This window comes from Salvelinus alpinus, chromosome 4 (genome assembly GCF_045679555.1).
Source record: "Salvelinus alpinus chromosome 4, SLU_Salpinus.1, whole genome shotgun sequence".
NCBI classification, from domain to species: domain Eukaryota; kingdom Metazoa; phylum Chordata; class Actinopteri; order Salmoniformes; family Salmonidae; genus Salvelinus; species Salvelinus alpinus.
In genome coordinates this window covers 47,397,487-47,417,017 of record NC_092089.1, presented here as the reverse complement: position 1 = coordinate 47,417,017, position 19,531 = coordinate 47,397,487, and the positions used below count along the sequence as shown (strand labels likewise).

The 19,531-nt window shown below is 41.9% G+C and overlaps 1 protein-coding gene across 1 annotated transcript; it reads left to right on the top strand.

The window, feature by feature from the left end:
* The first annotated feature begins 1,949 nt into the window (after positions 1 to 1,949).
* Positions 1,950 to 16,059, top strand: nek10 (NIMA-related kinase 10). The gene is made up of 33 exons (XM_071397606.1): positions 1,950 to 2,407; positions 2,576 to 2,636; positions 4,280 to 4,416; positions 4,503 to 4,598; positions 4,683 to 4,767; positions 4,941 to 4,982; positions 5,082 to 5,160; positions 5,248 to 5,315; positions 5,504 to 5,583; positions 5,685 to 5,771; positions 5,963 to 6,187; positions 6,531 to 6,670; positions 6,771 to 6,832; positions 6,981 to 7,058; positions 7,159 to 7,223; positions 7,309 to 7,411; positions 7,819 to 7,947; positions 8,283 to 8,420; positions 8,589 to 8,634; positions 9,059 to 9,180; positions 9,343 to 9,445; positions 9,642 to 9,717; positions 10,047 to 10,176; positions 10,272 to 10,342; positions 11,633 to 11,931; positions 12,021 to 12,092; positions 12,205 to 12,259; positions 12,408 to 12,445; positions 12,539 to 12,639; positions 12,793 to 12,903; positions 13,063 to 13,177; positions 14,950 to 15,002; positions 15,154 to 16,059. The coding sequence occupies exons 1-33, from the start codon at positions 2,250 to 2,252 to the stop codon at positions 15,235 to 15,237; spliced, it is 3,309 nt and encodes a 1,102-aa protein (XP_071253707.1). The 5' UTR covers positions 1,950 to 2,249; the 3' UTR covers positions 15,238 to 16,059.
* The last annotated feature ends 3,472 nt before the right edge of the window (positions 16,060 to 19,531 follow it).

Below are 19,531 nucleotides of genomic sequence, written 5' to 3'. Positions count from 1 at the left end.
AGCCTTGGACTGTTGTTCAAATTTTTTCAATTGAAAGCGTATGCCTGTGCGAAATTACCGTTCAAATTGTAAGTCTTCTTTATGTCCATGCATGGTATGAGTGGGATCACTATCTGTACACCAGTGGAGGCTGGTGGGAGGAGCTATAGGAGGACGGGCTCATTGTAATGGATAGAATAAAAGAAGGCATCAAACCTGGCTTCCATGTGTTTGATACTGTTCCATATATTCCATTCCAGCCATCACAATGAGCCCGTCCTCCCACCAGCACCTACTGCTTTACACTGTTACATGGAAAATGTTTTTGGCAACTGATTCAAGTCCTTCTTCACGATTATGCTAGCTAGTGTGGTTTCCGTTTCAGTTAGCAGGTCAACTGAAGGAAGTGGTGAGCGGAGTACACATTTTTCTCATGCAGTCATGTGTATCTTCATTGCAATTTAATAGGCCTTCTTTAATAAAAAACCTGGTTCACTTTCACTTGGTCCTACCCCCAAACCAATTTGAAAAAGCAGACACCAAAAGATACCTATCTTCAGACAAGACTTGTCCTTAGATCTATCCAAGGTCTGAGAATCTAGCTGTGTTGGCTTGAGCGAGTGTTTATCCTCATCTGTCCCCTCCCTCAGATTATCAGAACATACTCTGGTATGCTGTTTTCTACACTATATGGTGTATCACACACACTTCAATCTATTTTTTCAGTGTAGTACTCATGGGCAAATCAAGTGTTTGAAATAGCTGGAAGTAAATACATTGCTTGACATTGTTTTTCTAGCTAACAATAAACAATGGCTTGCTCGGGGAATACTGGGACAGTAATTTAATTTAAGGGTAAGGACTTGGCGTTAGCATTATCTGAATCGTAGGCTAGCAAGCCAGCTGGCTAACGTTAGGTGGTGAACATGACTTTATCGCCACAATAAATTTAAAAAAGCTAGCTAGCGTTACCTCGATTGAGTTTACTTAACAAACACCAGATACATAAAATAAAACATTCGCTTTTGGAATGAACCTCTAGGTAGGTGAAATTGGCGCAAGCAATTCGTGATGAGGGACAAAATAACTACACAGGAAATGCCTAAGCTAATGCTAACCTGCTAGCAACTCATCCAACAACTGGTGGGGGGGGACGACTGGGCGTTGGTTACTCAGACAACTAAAAAGCCACGAACAACCATTACTTTAAAATAGCCATTCTGATACAACAAGTTATGAATGTAATTTCCAAAGCAGTTTTCTGACATTTTTGATACAGTAAGTAGGCTCACCCATAATGTTGACGTTTGCTGCCGCTCAGAAACCGATCATTCACAACCCGACATTCCCCTTCTCACTAGCGCATACCTACGTACTATGGCCGACGTAATGTCACACCTGAACGACGGAGAGTACGTCAGATACAATGCGTACTGAGATTATGAATAGCAAAAATTAAGGACCCAACGTCTCGCGGTAGTTTGTTCATTGCCTGAGTTATCCACATGCTATCGCGACAACATTCTTACATTTTTGCAATTTTTTTTGATAATCTCTGTTTTCATCTTGTTTATTTTCCATCAACAGAAACCTGACAGAAACTCTGCATCTACTTAAGTTTCCAAAATCGGAAGTTTATTTTGCATATAGATAGATGCACACAGGTTAGTAGTGTATGAAAAATAAATATTTATCAAAATGAGAGTTATAAACCTACTTGTTAATTTACAGTTATTTAGTATTAATGTGTTTATTTATGCACTTGGTGAAACTGGAACAACCACTAAGCTATAATAACAGGGGAACAACAAACAACTACATTCCAAAGACACAATTTTCTGGTGACGGAATGCGAAAAGGCGTCAGTTGTATCCATAGAAACTACCACATAATAATGTTGCTTCCACCTATTGGTTAAAACTATCATCAATTTCAGTATGACCTTTTCCAATTCGGGCACATACTTTCCCATAATATGTCCATGAATAAACTGCAACCTTGAGGGAGAAAACAAGCTTGAAAAAGAATAATAAAATAACAGGTGTATCCTACATATTTGCCATGGTGAAGGAGGGTAAGGGACTGCTCAGTGGCTCAAAGGAAACATGTTTGTTATTTGTTTTGTGTTCCCTTGTAGTGGATGGCTGCATTATTCCTGAACTATGTCGCACCTGTTGTTGTTCAGTGTTACTAGCTACCGCTAGGCTAATGTTTCTAAAACAGACTATGTTTATTTGTATATTGAGAGCAGTTACAATGTACCAAATGCCATGATATTGAATGCATTGTTATATATTGTCAATTACCGGAAGTTGTACCTCAGGTATGACCCATGGAAGCAGAAGGGAATTTGTATAATGCCCAACCCAGTTAAAAAGGTGAGAAGAGCAGACAAACTTCTCCAGAAGTTAAAGGGACCAGACAACAAGTAAGTTGTATTGAAGTAATTTCAGTTTCAGTCAATTCAGATACTGCACATACATAATGTCAAAATAGGCCTAGTTTTTTTGGGACATTTTCAACTAAAATATTCACACACAACTGATGTCATGTTATGACTGGAATAAAAGGATTGACCAAAATGTATCATTTTTAGAGAATCACATGATCTCAGGAAACTACTGTCCCTGCTTGAAACTAATGCTCACAGATACCAGGTAAGGACATGTCAATTCAGCTGAATGTCGAAACCTCTATTTTGTGTTGTACAGTTGTTGCCAAAAGTTTTGAGAATGACACAAATATTAATTTTCACAAAGTCTGCTGCCTCAGTGTCTTTAGATATTTTTGTCAGATGTTACTATGGAATATTGAAGTATAATTACAAGCATTTCATAAGTGTCAAAGGCTTTTATTGACAATTACATGAAGTTGATACAAAGAGTCAATATTTGCAGTGTTGACCCTTCTTTTTCAAGACCTCTGCAATCCGCCCTGGCATGCTGTCAATGAACTTCTGGGCCACATTCTGACTGTTGGCAGCCCATTCTTGCATAATCAATGCTTGGAGTTTGTCAGAATTTGTGGGTTTTTGTTTGTCCACCCGCCTCTTGAGGTTTGACCACAAGTTCACAATGGGATTAAGGTCTGGGGAGTTTCCTGGCCATGGACCCAAAATATGTTTTGTTCCCCGAGCCACTTAGTTATCACTTTTGCCTTATGGCAAGGTGCTCCATCATGCTGGAAAAGGCATTGTTCGTCACCAAACTGTTCCTGGATGGTTGGGAGAAGTAGCTCTCGGAGGATGTGTTGGTACCATTCTTTATTCGTGGTGGTGTTCTTAGGCAAAATTGTGAGTGAGCCCACTCACTTGACTGAGAAGCAACCCCACACATGAATGGTCTCAGGATGCTTTACTGTTGGCATGACACAGGACTGATGGTAGCGCTCTCCTTGTCTTCTCCGGACAAGCTTTTTTCCAGATGCCCCAAACAATCGGAAAGGGGATTCATCAGAGAAAATGACTTCACCCCAGTCCTCAGCAGTCCAATCCCTGTACCTTTTGCAGAATATCAGTCTGTCCCTGATGTTTTTCCTGGAGAGAAGTGGCTTCTTTGCTGCCCTTCTTGACACCAGGCCATCCTCCAAAAGTCTTTGCCTCACTGTGCGTGCAGATGCACTCACACCTGCCTGCTGCCATTCCTGAGCAAGCTGTACTGGTGGTGCCCCGATCCCGCAGCTGAATCAACTTTAGGAGACGGTCCTGGCGCTTGCTGGACTTTCTTGGGTGCCCTGAAGCCTTCTTCACAACAATTGAACCGCTCTCCTTGAAGTTCTTGATGATCCGATAAATGGTTGATTTAGGTGCAATCTTACTGGCAGCAATATCCTTGCCTGTGAAGCCCTTTTTGTGCAAAGCAATGATGACAGCACGTGTTTCCTTGCAGGTAACCATATTTGACAGAGGAAGAACAATGATTCCAAGCACCACCCGCCTTTTGAAGCTTCCAGTCTGTTATTCGAACTCAATCAGCATGACAGAGTGATCTCCAGCCTTGTCCTTGTCAACACTCACACCTGTGTTAACGAGAGTATCACTGACATGATGTCAGCTGGTCCTTTTATGGCAGGGCTGAAATGCAGTGGAAATGTTTTTGGGGGATTCAGTTCATTTGCATGGCAAAGAGGGACTTTGCAATTCATCTGATCACTCTTCATAACATTCTGGAGTATATGCAAATTGCCATCATACAAACTGAGGCAGCAGACTTTGTGAAAATGAATATTTGTGCCATTCTCAAAACTTTTGGCCACGACTGTACAGTATGATGTGATCAGGTTTGTCTGCCTGACATTCCAGGTGGCAGTATTGAGTCAGTCATGTAAGGTCCGCAACAGTGGAGGAAGATCTCAGACCACTCTCCAGCTAAATACTGCCAGCAACAATAGGAGTCAGATTCACATAACCTCTGAAGATCCTGAGCTGGAGAAATTCAGGTATATCCCTAAATAATGCATTTAGGATTCCTTGAATATGATTGATCACATAATTAACTTTTCTTACACATCTTTCCTTCTAACAGTGCAACATACAGAAACCAACATTGTTTCAACAGTCATCCTCAACATAAGCTTTTTTTTGAGATCCTTACCTCTTTGGTCAAGAACAGGCTGTGCAGGTAGTCTCATATGGTTTCAACAATTTCTGTGCAGCTGATGAAGGTCTTGAAAGTTGCTCAGTTGTGTGTGTACTTCCTTTGTAGTGACTGGGTCGACCATGCACCACCTGAGTCTGTCCTTAGAGTGCTCATCTGTCTACGATTGCTTGTAAGAGAACCACTTTATCAGGTAAAACGAATGACGGGCCTTTTCTTCCTTCAACTTCGTATGATGTAAAATAGATATGACTCGTGCTGCCTTTCTCTTTTGACTTGTTGACAAAAACCTGACAAGCAAGCAGGACAATTCAACACTCTGATTTCAGTTATCTTTTTCATTCTCGTCATACCCTATCTTTTCAGAGAGTTTTTCATCAACTCCAAGGTGTTGATCTTCTCGCAAGGGTAAATGTACTTTAAATCTATTTAAAAAACCTTCTAGTCTGACAGTCCTGTGTTGCTTTTTATAGCTGTCACTTTCTATCCCTTTCCCTCCCTCTTTAGTACATGGAGTCGGTGTGCAGCAGTTATCTGGGGTGTGGAGAGCAGACATTTGTCATGGAGAAGTTGGTCACCATGACGTGTGAGTTATCAAATCCCCCCTAAAAAGTAGCCTGTATTTCCCTCAATGTCCTTCCTTATTGTTCCTTGTCTCTTCATTCCTGAATAGATATGTTTCAGAAACTGTCTGCAGTGGAGGACCAAAGGCAGTGGGTTATTGAGAGTGGCGCTCATAAGGTAAACAATTGTACAAATTTCACTGCCTCATACTGTAGGATTGTGTTAAATGAAGAACTGTACTCCTAACTGACTGTTAGTCCAATGTCTGCTCCCCATTACTTGTGGATAGGTTTTTGTTTTTTTCTGTCTTGGAAAGTAGTAACTAATGAGCATATAATGATGTAAGATTTCATGCTCATGCTCAGACCCTGGTAAAGCTCCTATCAACACGTGACAGCAGTGTATTACTAGGTGCCCTCCTAGCACTCACCTCATTGGCTGAGAGGTAACTGCTCTTATAAAGGGACCTTGGGACATCATGCATACCTTTAGTAAAAGTATACACTGTAGCTAACACTTAAATACATCACTTGATCTATCCCCTAGTTCAGAATGCAAGAAGAAGATAGGAGAGTTGTCAATCGTGGAGAATCTTCTTGTTATACTACAAGATTATGACTTACTGTCCAAAAGGTACGGTACCTACCTCCCTAATCAGTCACACTCTATGCGTTCATCTTTGCACAACAAAGTTGCCTCAAAATAACAGTTCACCTTACACCCAGATCAACAGCATGACTATATCACTAGCAATAACATGCATCTTCCAATGTCTTGCTTTGATATGTGTTTTGCGTATCCATTTTTCTTTGTGTCCCTTTCAGGATGAGTGCAGAGTTGCTGCGGCTGCTTTCCCCGGTGCGGCAGGTGCGGGAGCAGGTGAGGGAGTGCGAGGGACTGCCGGTGCTGCTCAGCCTGCTGCACGGCGAGCACCTGAAGCTGCTGTGGAGCGTAGTGTGGGTCCTGGTCCAGCTGTGTGAGGAGCCAGACACCAGCGCCGAGATACGCACCTGGGGAGGGGTGCAACAGCTGCTCCACATCCTCAACAGGTGAGAGGCTGCCTCTGGATAGACTAAAGAAGTATCATAAAAGGTCATGGAAAGCATAGACTACTCAGGAGTTCACTGGGTCAAATGCAGTATATTGGGTGAGGCCTAGGTTAGTGTATATTATGACCTTGAGAAAATTGTGATTATGGGAAAATGGTATGCAACCTCTGGTTAAGCTAATATAGTATTGTCAAGAGTTACTCGAGAGTTTAGTGGGTCAAAGACAGTGGTTGAAACATTGGTTAGTGATTATTATGACCATGAGGAAATTCTGATGATGAGAAAGTGGTATGCAACCCAGACCATTAGGGTTCCGTAATGTACTGTATGCTGTCTGTTCCAGTGAGCGGGCGTACTTTTCGGACCGCTCCTCTATCGAGGCCCTCTGCAGCGCCAATGCAGCGGGACGCATCCAGAGACAGCACGTCAGTGAGGAGCTCAGTCCACAGGAGGATGTGGACGACAACATGTCTCTACAGTCAGGTAGGAACATACACTGGACATGTTGGATATTTTGACTATAGATCATATAGATTGATCTACGTTCAACATGATCTTGTGTAAATGTCTGTCTTTATTGCAGCATGCTGTGCGGCTCTGACTGAGCTCGTTTTGGATGACACCACTGCACATCAGGTGGTTCAGGTAAAGGCACCTAGCCACAAACAGAAACAGAGTTTTGGCTGCCATTAGAACGGTCAATGAACTGGACAATATATAGCACTATGATATTGATTCAGAATTGTGTTAGTGGAAAGGGCATTTTTGAAATGTGTTCTCTTTGCTTCGTCAGGAGAATGGGGTCTATGTAATTGCGAAATTGATTCTGCCACAAAGCTTTCTCAATGGACCAAAAGCAATATCCCTACAGGTATTACACATGCATTACATAATGGTGTAATTACAATTATCATGTCATGTGTGTCCTTATACTACAATGATAGTCATTATGTTATTGTTGATGTTGATAGTGCTATGCATTTCGGACCCTACGTTTCCTCTTCAGCATGGAATGTAACCGGCATCTGTTTAAAAGGTGATGACATAAGACATTGTTTCTTAAAGTCAATGTACATATTTATTTATTTCAGAAAATGTATTTAAAAAAAATTATGTTTCAGGCTTTTTCCTACAGATTTATTTGAGCTGTTCATTGATGTTGGACATTATGTGAGAGACATCACTGTCTATGAAGCACTTCAAGCAAAAGTTTCTCTCTACACTGTGAGAAAACTGCTATACTGTAAAAACGACTATACGTAACATATAGGTAACTGCCAAAATAAAGGAAACACCAACATATAGCGTCTTTAAAGGGTGTTGGGCCACCAGGAGCCAAAACAGCTTCAATGCATCTTGGCATAGATTCTACAAGTGTCTGGAACCATATTGTGGAAGCATCTGCTTTCAATAGAGTTTTTATCCCTCATTTACTCAAGTGTTTTCATTATTTTGGCAGTTACCTGTACATTCAAGGGCCCTCTCCTGTCTCCTTTTAGATTGTAATGTAAAGCCCCGTATAATCAGAATAATGATTAATTTACTATTTTCATGAACTATTCTCTGCCGTCATTACTAACCTACTCCACTCTGTGAGGATTGTTTATTGGCGTGTGTTGGCTTGCCTTTAGCAGGAGGAATTGGACAGCCTGAGGGAGAATATTGAGACTGTCGACCAGAACCGCCCTCCTCTGAGAGTGATCAATGGCTACTCCATACTGGACCATCTAGGCACTGGGGCCTTCGGCAGTGTGTTCAAGGTAGAGCCTCCCACTGAGCCATTCCTCAGTGCCAACCTTAACGTGCATGAATGAGTGGACACATGACAACCATTACAATGTGGTTGTGATTGATGTGGCATGTCTGATTGTGCTTTAATTTCAAGGACTCATGATCACTAGAATGTTGCTACCTCTACATGCTTGAGTTTGAATTTGTACCATTTGGCATGACCATGGAGTGATTTTAGTGCCAAAAGAATTTGAATCCGAAGTGTATTTTGGCAGTAATATCACTCCACACATGTCTTCAACATTCTTTCTGGTATATTTTCTACCTATTTGGTTTTGATTGTTGTGTGCGGTTGTGCTGAGAGGTGAGGAAACAGAGTGGTCAGAACCTTCTGGCTCTGAAGGAAGTGAATCTCCACAACCCTGCCTTTGGTAAAGATAAGAAGTCCAGAGACAGCAACGTGGAGAAGATAGTGTCGGAGCTCACCATCATTAAGGAACAGGTTAGCATTGGTTTACTATCGGCCAGATACAGTAGTTCATGTCTCACACGTAGCTTTTGATTGTTGATATTCTACCATGTGGTTATATACAATATTACCTACAACACACCAGTCAGTACTTCTTTTTGAATGATGAGCACTCATGCTTTTTTTCTCTGTTCCCTGGAGATGACCCATCCAAATGTTGTGAAATATTACAAGACATTCTTGAAAGGTAAGTATCAGACACACACCACTATTTTTTCAATTTCTGTATTTTTTATTTAACATTTATTTAACTAGGCAAGTCAGTTAAGCATAAATTCTTATTTACAATGACGATCTACCAAAAGGCAAAAGGCCTCCTGCGGGGACGGGGGCCTGTGATTAAAAATGAAAATAAATACAATATAAATATAGAACCAAACACACATCACAACAAAAGAGACAACACAACACTACATAAAGAGAGACCTAAGACGACAACATAGCAAGGCAGCAACACAACATGGTAGCAGAACAAAACATGGTACAAACATTATTGGGCACAGACAACAGCACAAAGGGAAAGAAGGTAGAGACAACAATACATCACACAAAGCAGCGTGTTAACATTATTAAGATACCAGCTTTTTAAATGGCTATGAACACCGTTTCAGGTGACAGGCTGTACATTGTCATGGAGTTGATAGAAGGTGTTCCCCTCTGGGACCATTTCAACTCTCTGAAAGAGAAGGAGCAGCAATTCACAGAGGAGAGACTTTGGAACATATTCATCCAGGTAAGTATCGGCCTCCATTGCTTTGCACTGACAACAAAGCTACTGTGACCGTGAATTCTCTCTTGGATAATTGCTATGAATGAATGAATCAATCAATGCTATGATGTTGTTTACTAAAGAATGCATATCCCTGTTTTTTTTTCTCCCGATGAAATTCCTCAGATGTGTCTGGCTTTAAGGTACCTGCACAAGGAGAAGAGGATCGTCCACCGAGACCTCACTCCTAATAACGTCATGCTGGGAGAGAGGGACAAAGTCACTATCAGTCAGTCAATCACAGTTGTCCTTTTCATGCTCTATTTCTCTCTCCTCATGGCATCTTCTACTAAAACCAGAGGCACACGTAAATATGAATGAGTCAAATTCTTCCGCAAACCACTTATCATTCGTTTTACGTACATCATGTCCTTATGCCTGAGGATGTACGTGTCGGTAAAACATTTGACCTGAATCCATTTCAGCTGACTTTGGGCTGGCTAAACAGAAACAGGAGAACAGCAAGCTAACGTCAGTGGTTGGGACCATACTGTACTCCTGGTGAGTTATGTGTATAATAGTTACTCATACTCAGGGGAGATTTCAGGTAGATCTGTCCTGATGATGAAGTAGGTCGTCTCTAAGGTACGACTGCCTTTATCAAGCTTCATTACTGACACTCCAATATCATTTCAATGATCTCTACAACTGCCATGTTGCATGTGTGTGTGTATGTGTGTGTGTGTGTGTGTGTGTGTGTGTGTGTGTGTGTGTGTGTGTGTGTGTGTGTGTGTGTGTGTGTGTGTGTGTGTGTGTGTGTGTGTGTGTGTGTGTGTGTGTGTGTGTGTGTGTGTGTGTGTGTGTGTGTGTGTGTGTGTGTGTGTGTGTAGTCCAGAGATAGTGAAGAGTGAGCCGTATGGGGAAAAGGCTGATGTCTGGGCTAGCGGATGTATCCTCTACCAGATGGCCACACTGAGGCCTCCATTCTACAGCAGCAACATGCTCTCCCTCGCCACCAAGGTGACACGCAAACGCACATATACACACACACTACTCACATAGGTTCTCTATGTATCTAGGGCTATTGTTGCTAAACTGTGGTTTGTGTTTGGTAGATTGTGGAGGCAGTCTATGAACCAGTGGAGGAAGGCATTTTCTCAGAGAGAGTCACAGACATGATTAAATGGTAAGTATAAATATAGGATAAAAGTATACAAATATGATAAAGTTAATTAATTTATGTTTCACTGAAATATCTTTGATGTGGATAGCAAAGAATCAAATCAATTCGAAGTTTATTTGTCACGTGCGCCGAATACAACAGGTGTAGACCTTACAGTGAAATGCTTACTTACCTTTTTTGCACTATTGGTTAGAGCCTGTATTAGGTGAACAATAGGTAGGTAAAGAAATAAAACAACAGTAAAAAGACAGGCTATATACAATAGCGAGGCTATAAAAGTAGCGAGGCTACATACAGACACCGGTTAGTCAGGCTGATTGAGGTAGTATGTACATGTAGATATGGTTAAAGTGACTATGCATATATGATGAACAGAGAGTAGCAGTAGCGTAAAAGAGGGGTTGGCGGGTGGTGAGTGGGACACAGTGCAGATAGCCCAGTTAGCCAATGTGCAGGAGCACTGGTGGTCGGCCCAATTGAGGTAGTATGTACATGAATGTATAGTTAAAGTGACTATGCATATATGATAAACAGAGAGTAGCAGCAGCGTAAAAAGAGGGGTTGGCGGGTGGGACACAGTGCAGATAGCCCGGTTAGCCAATGTGCAGGAGCACTGGTGGTCGGCCCAATTGAGGTAGTATGTACATGAATGTATAGTTAAAGTGACTATGCATATATGATAAACAGAGAGTAGCAGCAGCGTAAAAAGAGGGGTTGGCGGGTGGGACACAGTGCAGATAGCCCGGTTAGCCAATGTGCAGGAGCACTGGTGGTCGGCCCAATTGAGGTAGTATGTACATGAATGTATAGTTAAAGTGACTATGCATATATGATAAACAAAGAGTAGCAGCAGCGTAAAAAGGGGGGGTGGGGGGGGGGCACACTATGCAAATAGTCCGGGGAGCCATTTGATTACCTGTTCAGGAGTCTTATGGCTTGGGGGTAAAAACTGTTGAGAAGCCTTTTTGTCCTCGACTTGGCACTCCGGTACCGCTTGCCATGCGGTAGTACAGAGAACAGTCTATGACTGGGGTGGCTGGGGTCTTTGACAATTTTTAGGGCCTTCCTCTGACACCGCCTGGTGTAGAGGTCCTGGATGGCAGGCAGCTTAGCCCCAGTGATGTACTGGGCCGTACGCACTACCCTCTGTAGTGCCTTGCGGTAGGAGGCCGAGCAATTGCCGTACCAGGCAGTGATCACACATTGCATCACACAAATCAATGATGGGCAATTCTTGATAAGATGCTACATTGTCTGATTACTACCTTTTATAACTCCCATAATACCCCTCAGGTGCCTGACAACTGACGCAGACTTGCGTCCAGACATCGTGGAAGTCAGCTCCAAGATCTCTGACATCATGATGAGGTTCATGGACAGTTTGTATACTTCCCAGAATGCTTTGGAGAGGAGGGCGGAGCGAGACAGGAAGCGAGCACAGAAGTACTTCCTGGAGAGCCATCGGGGCAGGGTCAGCTGCTGCCACTCCTCTAAAGACCAGGAGAAAACCACTAGTAGGACTGATGAGTCCATGGTACCATACTTCTCTTTAGGCCACAGCTCAAACCAAAGCAAAAAAATACACAGCCAAGGTAAATCTTCCTTGAATTATATGGCCGTAATTAATGTTTCTCATAAAACATTTGCTACCATGTTGATTATGATCTATGTGTTTATATAGATAATGGCTCAGATAAAGATCTAGATCCCTTTCATACCCACATCTCCACTGTCTCGGGGTATAAAGACGCTGGTGAGCACTTGAATTCAAAATGCTCACTTGAATTTTGATCATTCAATTACTAGGAGTATTTCCAAGTGTAATGTTTGGATTGGAATCAATGTATCTTTTTTTATTGTTAAAGGGCTGATAAAGAGCAGCGTCAGTGTTTCTGTGGTAGATGAACCAAACTTAGCTGGGTGAGTCTATATACGATCATACTCTGATATATTATATGTTGTTGAATGTTACCCATATCATCATTTCATCTGAAGAGTGCCTATACTGTTTGTGTCATGACAACAGTTTGTCAGTCAAGTGATAAAATAACCATCCTGTTTTCCTCAGTGGTGAGTTTGCTGTTCCGAATCCAAAACCTCGACCAGGTAAATTGGGTCATTTTGAAGGATGTTCTTCTTTCCTCCTTCAACTTTGGTTAAGTAGGATCAACTCAACTGATAAACATGTGGGTTTCGTAGTGTCAGCAGGAATCTGTGTGTCTCAGAGGAAGGTTCGGCAGATCGATGATCCCGTCCAAAGACTCCTGGTACAACTGCATAAAATCATTTACATCACTCAGGTAAGTCTATATGTACTTTAGATTTTCATTTGATTTAGAGTTCCGGTAATAATAATGAGAACTATGTACCAGTTGGTTGGTGTATACAGTATGTCTAGACATTTGAGCCATTATATTTTAAATCGTACTGTTTTTAAACCATTTTATGTTCAGCTTCCCCCAGCTCTTCAGCACAGTGTCAAACGGCGGGCGATTGAGAGATTCAAAAAGTCCCTGTTCCACTACGAAAGCAGTCCCTACAATCTCAAGGTGGAGCTTAACAAGGTAAATACAAGACACCAGGAACTTACAACAACGTTAGAGCGGTCTGCCTCAACTATGGAGTTGCGCTGCGGTAGTCAACGTGGCATTGTAAGCCTATATACCAGTCTAGTTCATCTAACGGGTTAAATCCGTATGTGTTGATCTCCATTTTGTTTCCAGCTGCTCCAGGGGTCTCCAGAGCTAATGGAGTCAGGCTCTGCCAGCTCAGACTGGTGGTCTCTGGTCCAGTCTTTTGGAGGAGACCATCTAGGTGCTGCCAAGCAAGCAGGGTTGGGTAGGTTACTTTCTAAATGTAATCCGTTACAGTTACTAGTTACCTGTCCCAAATTGTAATCAGTAACGTAATCTGATTACATTCGGTTACTTTTAGATTACTTTCCCCTTAAGAGCCATTAGAAGAAGACAAAAATGTATGTTACCAATTGAACCACATCTATTGCAGGATAAATCAATGTTAAAGTTGACATAGCTGGCCATATATGGATGTTACATTTTACTTTATGGGTTGGTTATGTAGGCTTCTTCTAACCCATCGCTTTCTACTACATATAATAATACCATTAAATTATATCTAAAAACCAAAGTCTATCAGAATTCCAGTCATTCCAATAAATGTTTTACACCCTGGATCTTCAAGAATAGGACTTGGAAATGTGTAAGTATAGGTTAGCCTAATTGTTTTACCTATTTTACCTATTAGCCAGCCCTACTCTGTTGTTTATGATTTATGATTGTTATCATGGAGGACTGATTGGGCTTATTGATTCGAGTTGAAAAATAAATTCTGCTCTCATGGAATGGCATGCTTTGAGCACTACTGAAAAGTGCTATTTACATGTGAAAAATGAATGCCATATGCTACATTTGCTATAGGCCTATTGTTTACCTTTTTGTTGTTGACACTATGATATCTTGATAATATGCAGCTGTTTAAATCCACAGATGAAACAATAACAAAACGGGTGCCCCGCCTCTGTTTTGGTAAAAAGCTGAGGGATGGGCCTGGAGAAATGTAACCACTCTCAGATTAATAGACAGAGCTATGGATGCAAGGACTGACCATCCATGATATCAAAAGTATTGTTTTAACCATGTTATGAGGCTATACAGTGTTTGTTTACAAACATTGGAGTAAAACAAGCTTATATTTTGGGTTCTCATGGAGTGTGACAGTTGAACTAAGCTCATGAGGTATTTATATGTTTTTTCATTGGCTGTCCACTGGTTTCAAAAATAATGATTGATAGGCATCTTAAACTTCTTAAATTCAACCATTATTGGGTTCAAATACACATTTAGGTTTGTGAACAGCCATCCACAACAACCACAATCCGTACGGCACAAATAGCTAGATGAGAGAGCAGCAGTGTGATTCACATCAATGCGCTATGTAGATATCAATAACACGTGATATCCGTATCGCCGTAGACTAAACAGCTACTGTCATCCTTTCCTTCAAGTTGGATAATCTTTGGATGCCGACAGCAGTCGCACCATTGGAAGACATAGCTTGGACTGTGGCCTAAAAAAGCTTATTCCTGCTCTTTTCCCACGATCCATCAAACACATTTGGAGTGTCATCATAGTGGTCTCTGTCTTGTGGTCAGACTCACTCAGGTGGAACAAACTTAAACTTGCACCTTTTTTCAATGCTGATTTGAACGTCATTGAGAAAACAGAGAAGTGTCAAAGATTTTGTTTTTTCACAAACATCCTTTCTGAATTTAAAAGTAATCCTTGAAGTAAATATCTAGTTTTTTCAAAGTATCTGTAATCTGATTACAATATTTTTGCTCGTAACGTAATGGATTACAGTTACCGTTTTTTTTTAATCCCTTACATGTAATCCATTACTCCCCAACCCTGCAAGCAAGGTACCCTAACCTCAGTGCTAGTGCATACTGGTTAACGTAGCAATCTAACAGAATACTGAGCCAAGAACCAAAGCTACGTGATGAGTGTTGTGTTCTCACGTTGTCTCCCATGGGGGTTGCTATAACTCTTGTCTAGGTGTTAAGAAGCCTAAAATGTAACTTTGTGCTACAGGTGATATGGAAAATGGTGATCTCAAGGAGGGAATCAGCTATGAGCAGATGCAGGTTAGTATCAGTTTTTTTTATGTATAGAATTAAATACAGTAGGATAGCCTGTTGTAGTTGACATATTTCTGGACATGTGGATGTCTATGTCTGGCTGAAACTGAGAAACTGGTTAGGAAATATGAATGCTATAAGTGATCTTTCATTTCAGGCCATTATAGAGGAGGTTCTGGAGGAGAATGGATACTACAACGCAATGAGGATTGACCAGGGTGCAACAGGGACAAACAAGTGACCTTCATCCTTATAAATCATATCTTTATTAGCATGCTAGTGTTTTCCAGTCACACCGTCGAAATGGGCTAGCATTACATTTCTTTGAGAGGCTGATAACCTTGAGAAGGAAGTAGATCAATGATACACAGTCTGCATAAAGGGGAAGTGTTTCACGACAGGCTCAAACAGACAAACAGGGTAAGAGTACTGATTTCGGGTCAAAGAAAGCAGTCATACTTCTTCAACACATATGCATATTAGACTATTTATGGCCTAAGAAATTGAAGCTGTATGGTCACTTGGAGTTTTTCCTCTTTGAGTTTGCACTGAGCTAATGTACTCATGCGTTGATCATATGTACATATCTATACAGTTTCTAGGGTCTTTCTCAGTGTTGTGTGCTTGTGTGAGGTTTGTGTGGTTATTTTGTGATCTCTCTCTCTCTCTCTCTCTCTCTCTCTCTCAGGTTACACTTTCTTTAACTCTAAGTAGACTCAGGATAGGGATTTTACTGCTTTATCTCTGGTATTGTCTGACCTGCATCAGACGGCATGTTCCTAATGTCGCTATAAAATGACTTGTTTGTTGTTGTTGTCGAGGCGTTTTGCACAGTTAGAATATCATCTGGAAGTAGACTATTTATGTTAAACGTTATTAATTGTACATTTTAATTTGTTTCTAAACAGCTATGCTTTGAGGAAAGCTCAGGTGAAGCTAGATGCACTTTCTACCTATGTTTAACTTTCGTCAGACAGGTATTCGTGTCCTCAGGTCTGTGTGTTAATAGAAACTATTGCATGTATTTCCATTACATGGGAAATAAATCTATTGCTGTGGAGAATTCTGTGTGTGTCCGGCTTTAGATTATTCAATCAAATGTATTTATAAAGCCCTTCTTACATCTGCTGATGTCACAAAGTGCTGTACAGAAACCCAGCCTAAAACCCCAAACAGCAAGCAATGCAGGTGTAGAAGCACGGTGGCTAGGAAAAACTCCCTAGATAGGTCAGAACCTAGGAAGAAACCTAGAGAGGAATCAGGCTATGAGGGGTGGCCCGTCCTCTTCTGGCTGTGCCGGGTGGAGATTATAATAGAACATGGTCAAGATGTTCAAATGTTCATAGATGACCAGCAGGGTCAAAAAATAATAATCACAGTGGTTGTCGAGGGTGCAACAGGTCAGCACCTCAGGAGTAAATGTCAGTTGGCTTTTCATTCAGAGTATCTCTACCGCTCCTGCTGTCTCTAGAGAGTTGAAAACAGCAGGTCTGGAACAGGTAGCATGTCCGGTGAACAGGTCAGGGTTCCATAGCCGCAGGCAGAACAGTTGAAACTGGAGCAGCAGCACGACCAGGTGGACTGGGGACAGCAAGGAGTCATCTGGCCAGGTAGCCCTGAGGCACGGTCCTATGGCTCAGGTCCTCAGAGAGAAAGAAAGAAAGAAAGAAAGAGAGAGAATTAGAGAGAGCATACTTAAATTATCACAGGACACCGGATAAGACAGGAGAAATACTCCAGATATAACAGACTGACCCTAGCCCCCCGACACAAACTACTGCAGCATAAATACTGGAGGCTGAGACAGGAGGGGTCGGGAGACACTGTGGCCCCATCCGACGATACCCCCGGACAGGGCCAAACAGGCAGGATATAACCCCACCCACTTTGCCAAAGCACAGCCCCCACACCACTAGAGGGATATCTTCAACCACCAACTTACCATCCTGAGACAAGGCCGAGTATAACCCACAAAGATCTCCGCCACGGCACGAACCCAAGGGGGGGCGCCAACCCGGAAAGGAAGATCACGTCAGTCACTCAACCCACTCAAGTGATGCACCCCTCCTAGGGACGGCATGGAAGAGCACCAGCAAGCCAGTGACTCAGTCCCTGTAATAGGGTTAGAAGCAGAGAATCCCAGTGGAGAGAGGGGAACCGGCCAGGCAGAGACAGTAAGAGTGGTTCGTTGCTCCAGTGCCTTTCTGTTCACCTTCACACTCCTGGGCCAGACTACACTCAGTTATAGGACCTACTGAAGAGATGAGTCTTCAATAAAGACTTAAAGGTTGAGACCGAGTCTGCGTCTCTCACATGGGTAGGCAGACCATTCCATAAAAATGGAGCTCCACAGGAGAAAGCCCTGCCTCCAGCTGTTTGCTTAGAAATTCTAAGGACAGTAAGGAGGCCTGCGTCTTGTGACCGTAACGTACGTGTAGGTATGTACAGCAGGACCAAATCGGAAAGATAGGTAGGAGTAAGCCCATGTAATGATTTGTAGGTTAGCAGTAAAACCTTGAAATCAGCCCTTGCCTTAACAGGAAGCCAGTGTAGGGAGGCTAGCACTGGAGTAATATTATAAAAAAATTGTTTCTAGTCAAGATTCTAGCAGCCGTGTTTAGCACTAACTGAAGTTTATTTAGTGCTTTATCCGGGTAGCCGGAAAGTATAGCATTGCAGTAGTCTAACCTAGAAGTGACAAAAGCATGGATTAATTTTTCTGCATAATTTTTTGACAGAAATGTTCAGAGTTTTGCAATGTTACGTAGATGAAAAAAAGCTGTCCTTCAAACAGTCTTGATATGTTCGTCAAAAGAGAGATTAGGGTCCAGAGTAACGCCGAGGTCTTTCACAGTTTTATTTGAGACGACTGTACAACCATCAGGATTAATTGTCAGATTCAACAGAAGATATCTTTGTTTCTTGGGACCTAAAACTAGCATCTCTGTTTTGTCAGAGTTTAAAAGTAGAACATTTGCCGCCACTTCCTTATGTCTGAAACACAGGCTTCCAGGGTAGGCAATTTTGGGGCTTCACCATGTTTTATCAAAATGTACAGCTGTGTATCGTCCGCATAGCAGTGAAAGTTAACATTATGTTTCCGAATGACATCACCAAGAGGTAAAATATATAGTGAAAACAATAGTGGTCCTAAAATGGAACCTTGAGGAACATCGAAATTTACATTTGATTTGTCAGAGGACAAACCATTCACAGAGACAAACTGATATCTTTCCGACAGATAAGATCTAAACCAGGCCAGAACTTGTCCGTGTAGACCAATTTGGGTTTCCAATCTCTCCAAAAGAATGTGGTGATCGATGGTATCAAAAGCAGCACTACGGTCTAGGAGCATGAGGACAGATGCAGAGCCTCGGTCTAACGCCATTAAAAGGTCATTTACCACCTTCACAAGTGCAGTCTCAGTGCTATGATGGGGTCTAAAATCAGACTGAAGCGTTTCGTATACATTGTTTGTCTTCAAAAAGGCAGCTTTTTCAATGGGAGATTCGATATAGGCCGATAGTTTTTTATATTTTCTGGGTCAAGGTTTGGCTTTTTCAAGAGAGGCTTTATTACTGCCACCTTTAGTGAGTTTGGTGGATAGAGAGCCATTTATTATGTTCAACATAGGAGGGGCAAGCACAGGAAGCAGCTCTTTCAGTAGTTTAGTTGAAGTTTTAGAGGCCATGATTATTTTCATCAATGTGTCAAGAGATATAGTACTAAAAAACTTGAGTGTCTCCCTTGATCCTAGGTCTTGGCAGAGTTGTGCAGACTCAGGACAACTGAGCTCTGGAGGAATACGCAGATTTAAAGACGAGTCCGTCATTTGCTTTCTAATGATCATGATCATGATCTTTTCCTCAAAGAAGTTCATGAATTTATCACTGCTGCAGTGAAAGCCATCCTCTCTTGGGGAATGCTGCTTTTTAGTTAGCTTTGCGACAGAATCAAAAAGAAATTTTGGATTGTTCTTATTTTCCTCAATTAAGTTGGAAAAATAGGATGATCGAGCAGCAGTGAGGCTCTTCGATATTGCACGGTACTGTCTTTCCAAGCTAATCGGAAGACTTACAGTTTGGTGTAGCGCCATTTCTGTTCCAATTTTCTGGAAGCTTGCTCCAGAGTTCGGGTATTTTCTGTATACCAGGGAGCTAGTTTCTTATGACAAATGTTTTTTGTTTTTAGGGGTGCGACTGCATCTAGGGTATTGCTCAAGGTTAAATTGAGTTCCTCAGTTAGGTGGTTAACTGATTTTTGTACTCTGACGTCCTTGGGTAGGCGGAGGGAGTCTGGAAGGGCATCTAGGAGTCTTTGGGTTGTCCGAGAATTTATAGCACGGCTTTTGATGATCCTTGGTTGGGGTCTGAGCAGATTATTTATTGCGATTGCAAACGTAATAAAATGGTGGTCCGATAGTCCAGGATTATGAGGAAAAAGATTAAGATCCACAACATTTATTCCACGGGACAAAACTAGGTCCAGAGTATGACTGTGGCAGTGAGTAGGTCCGGAGACATGTTGGACAAAAC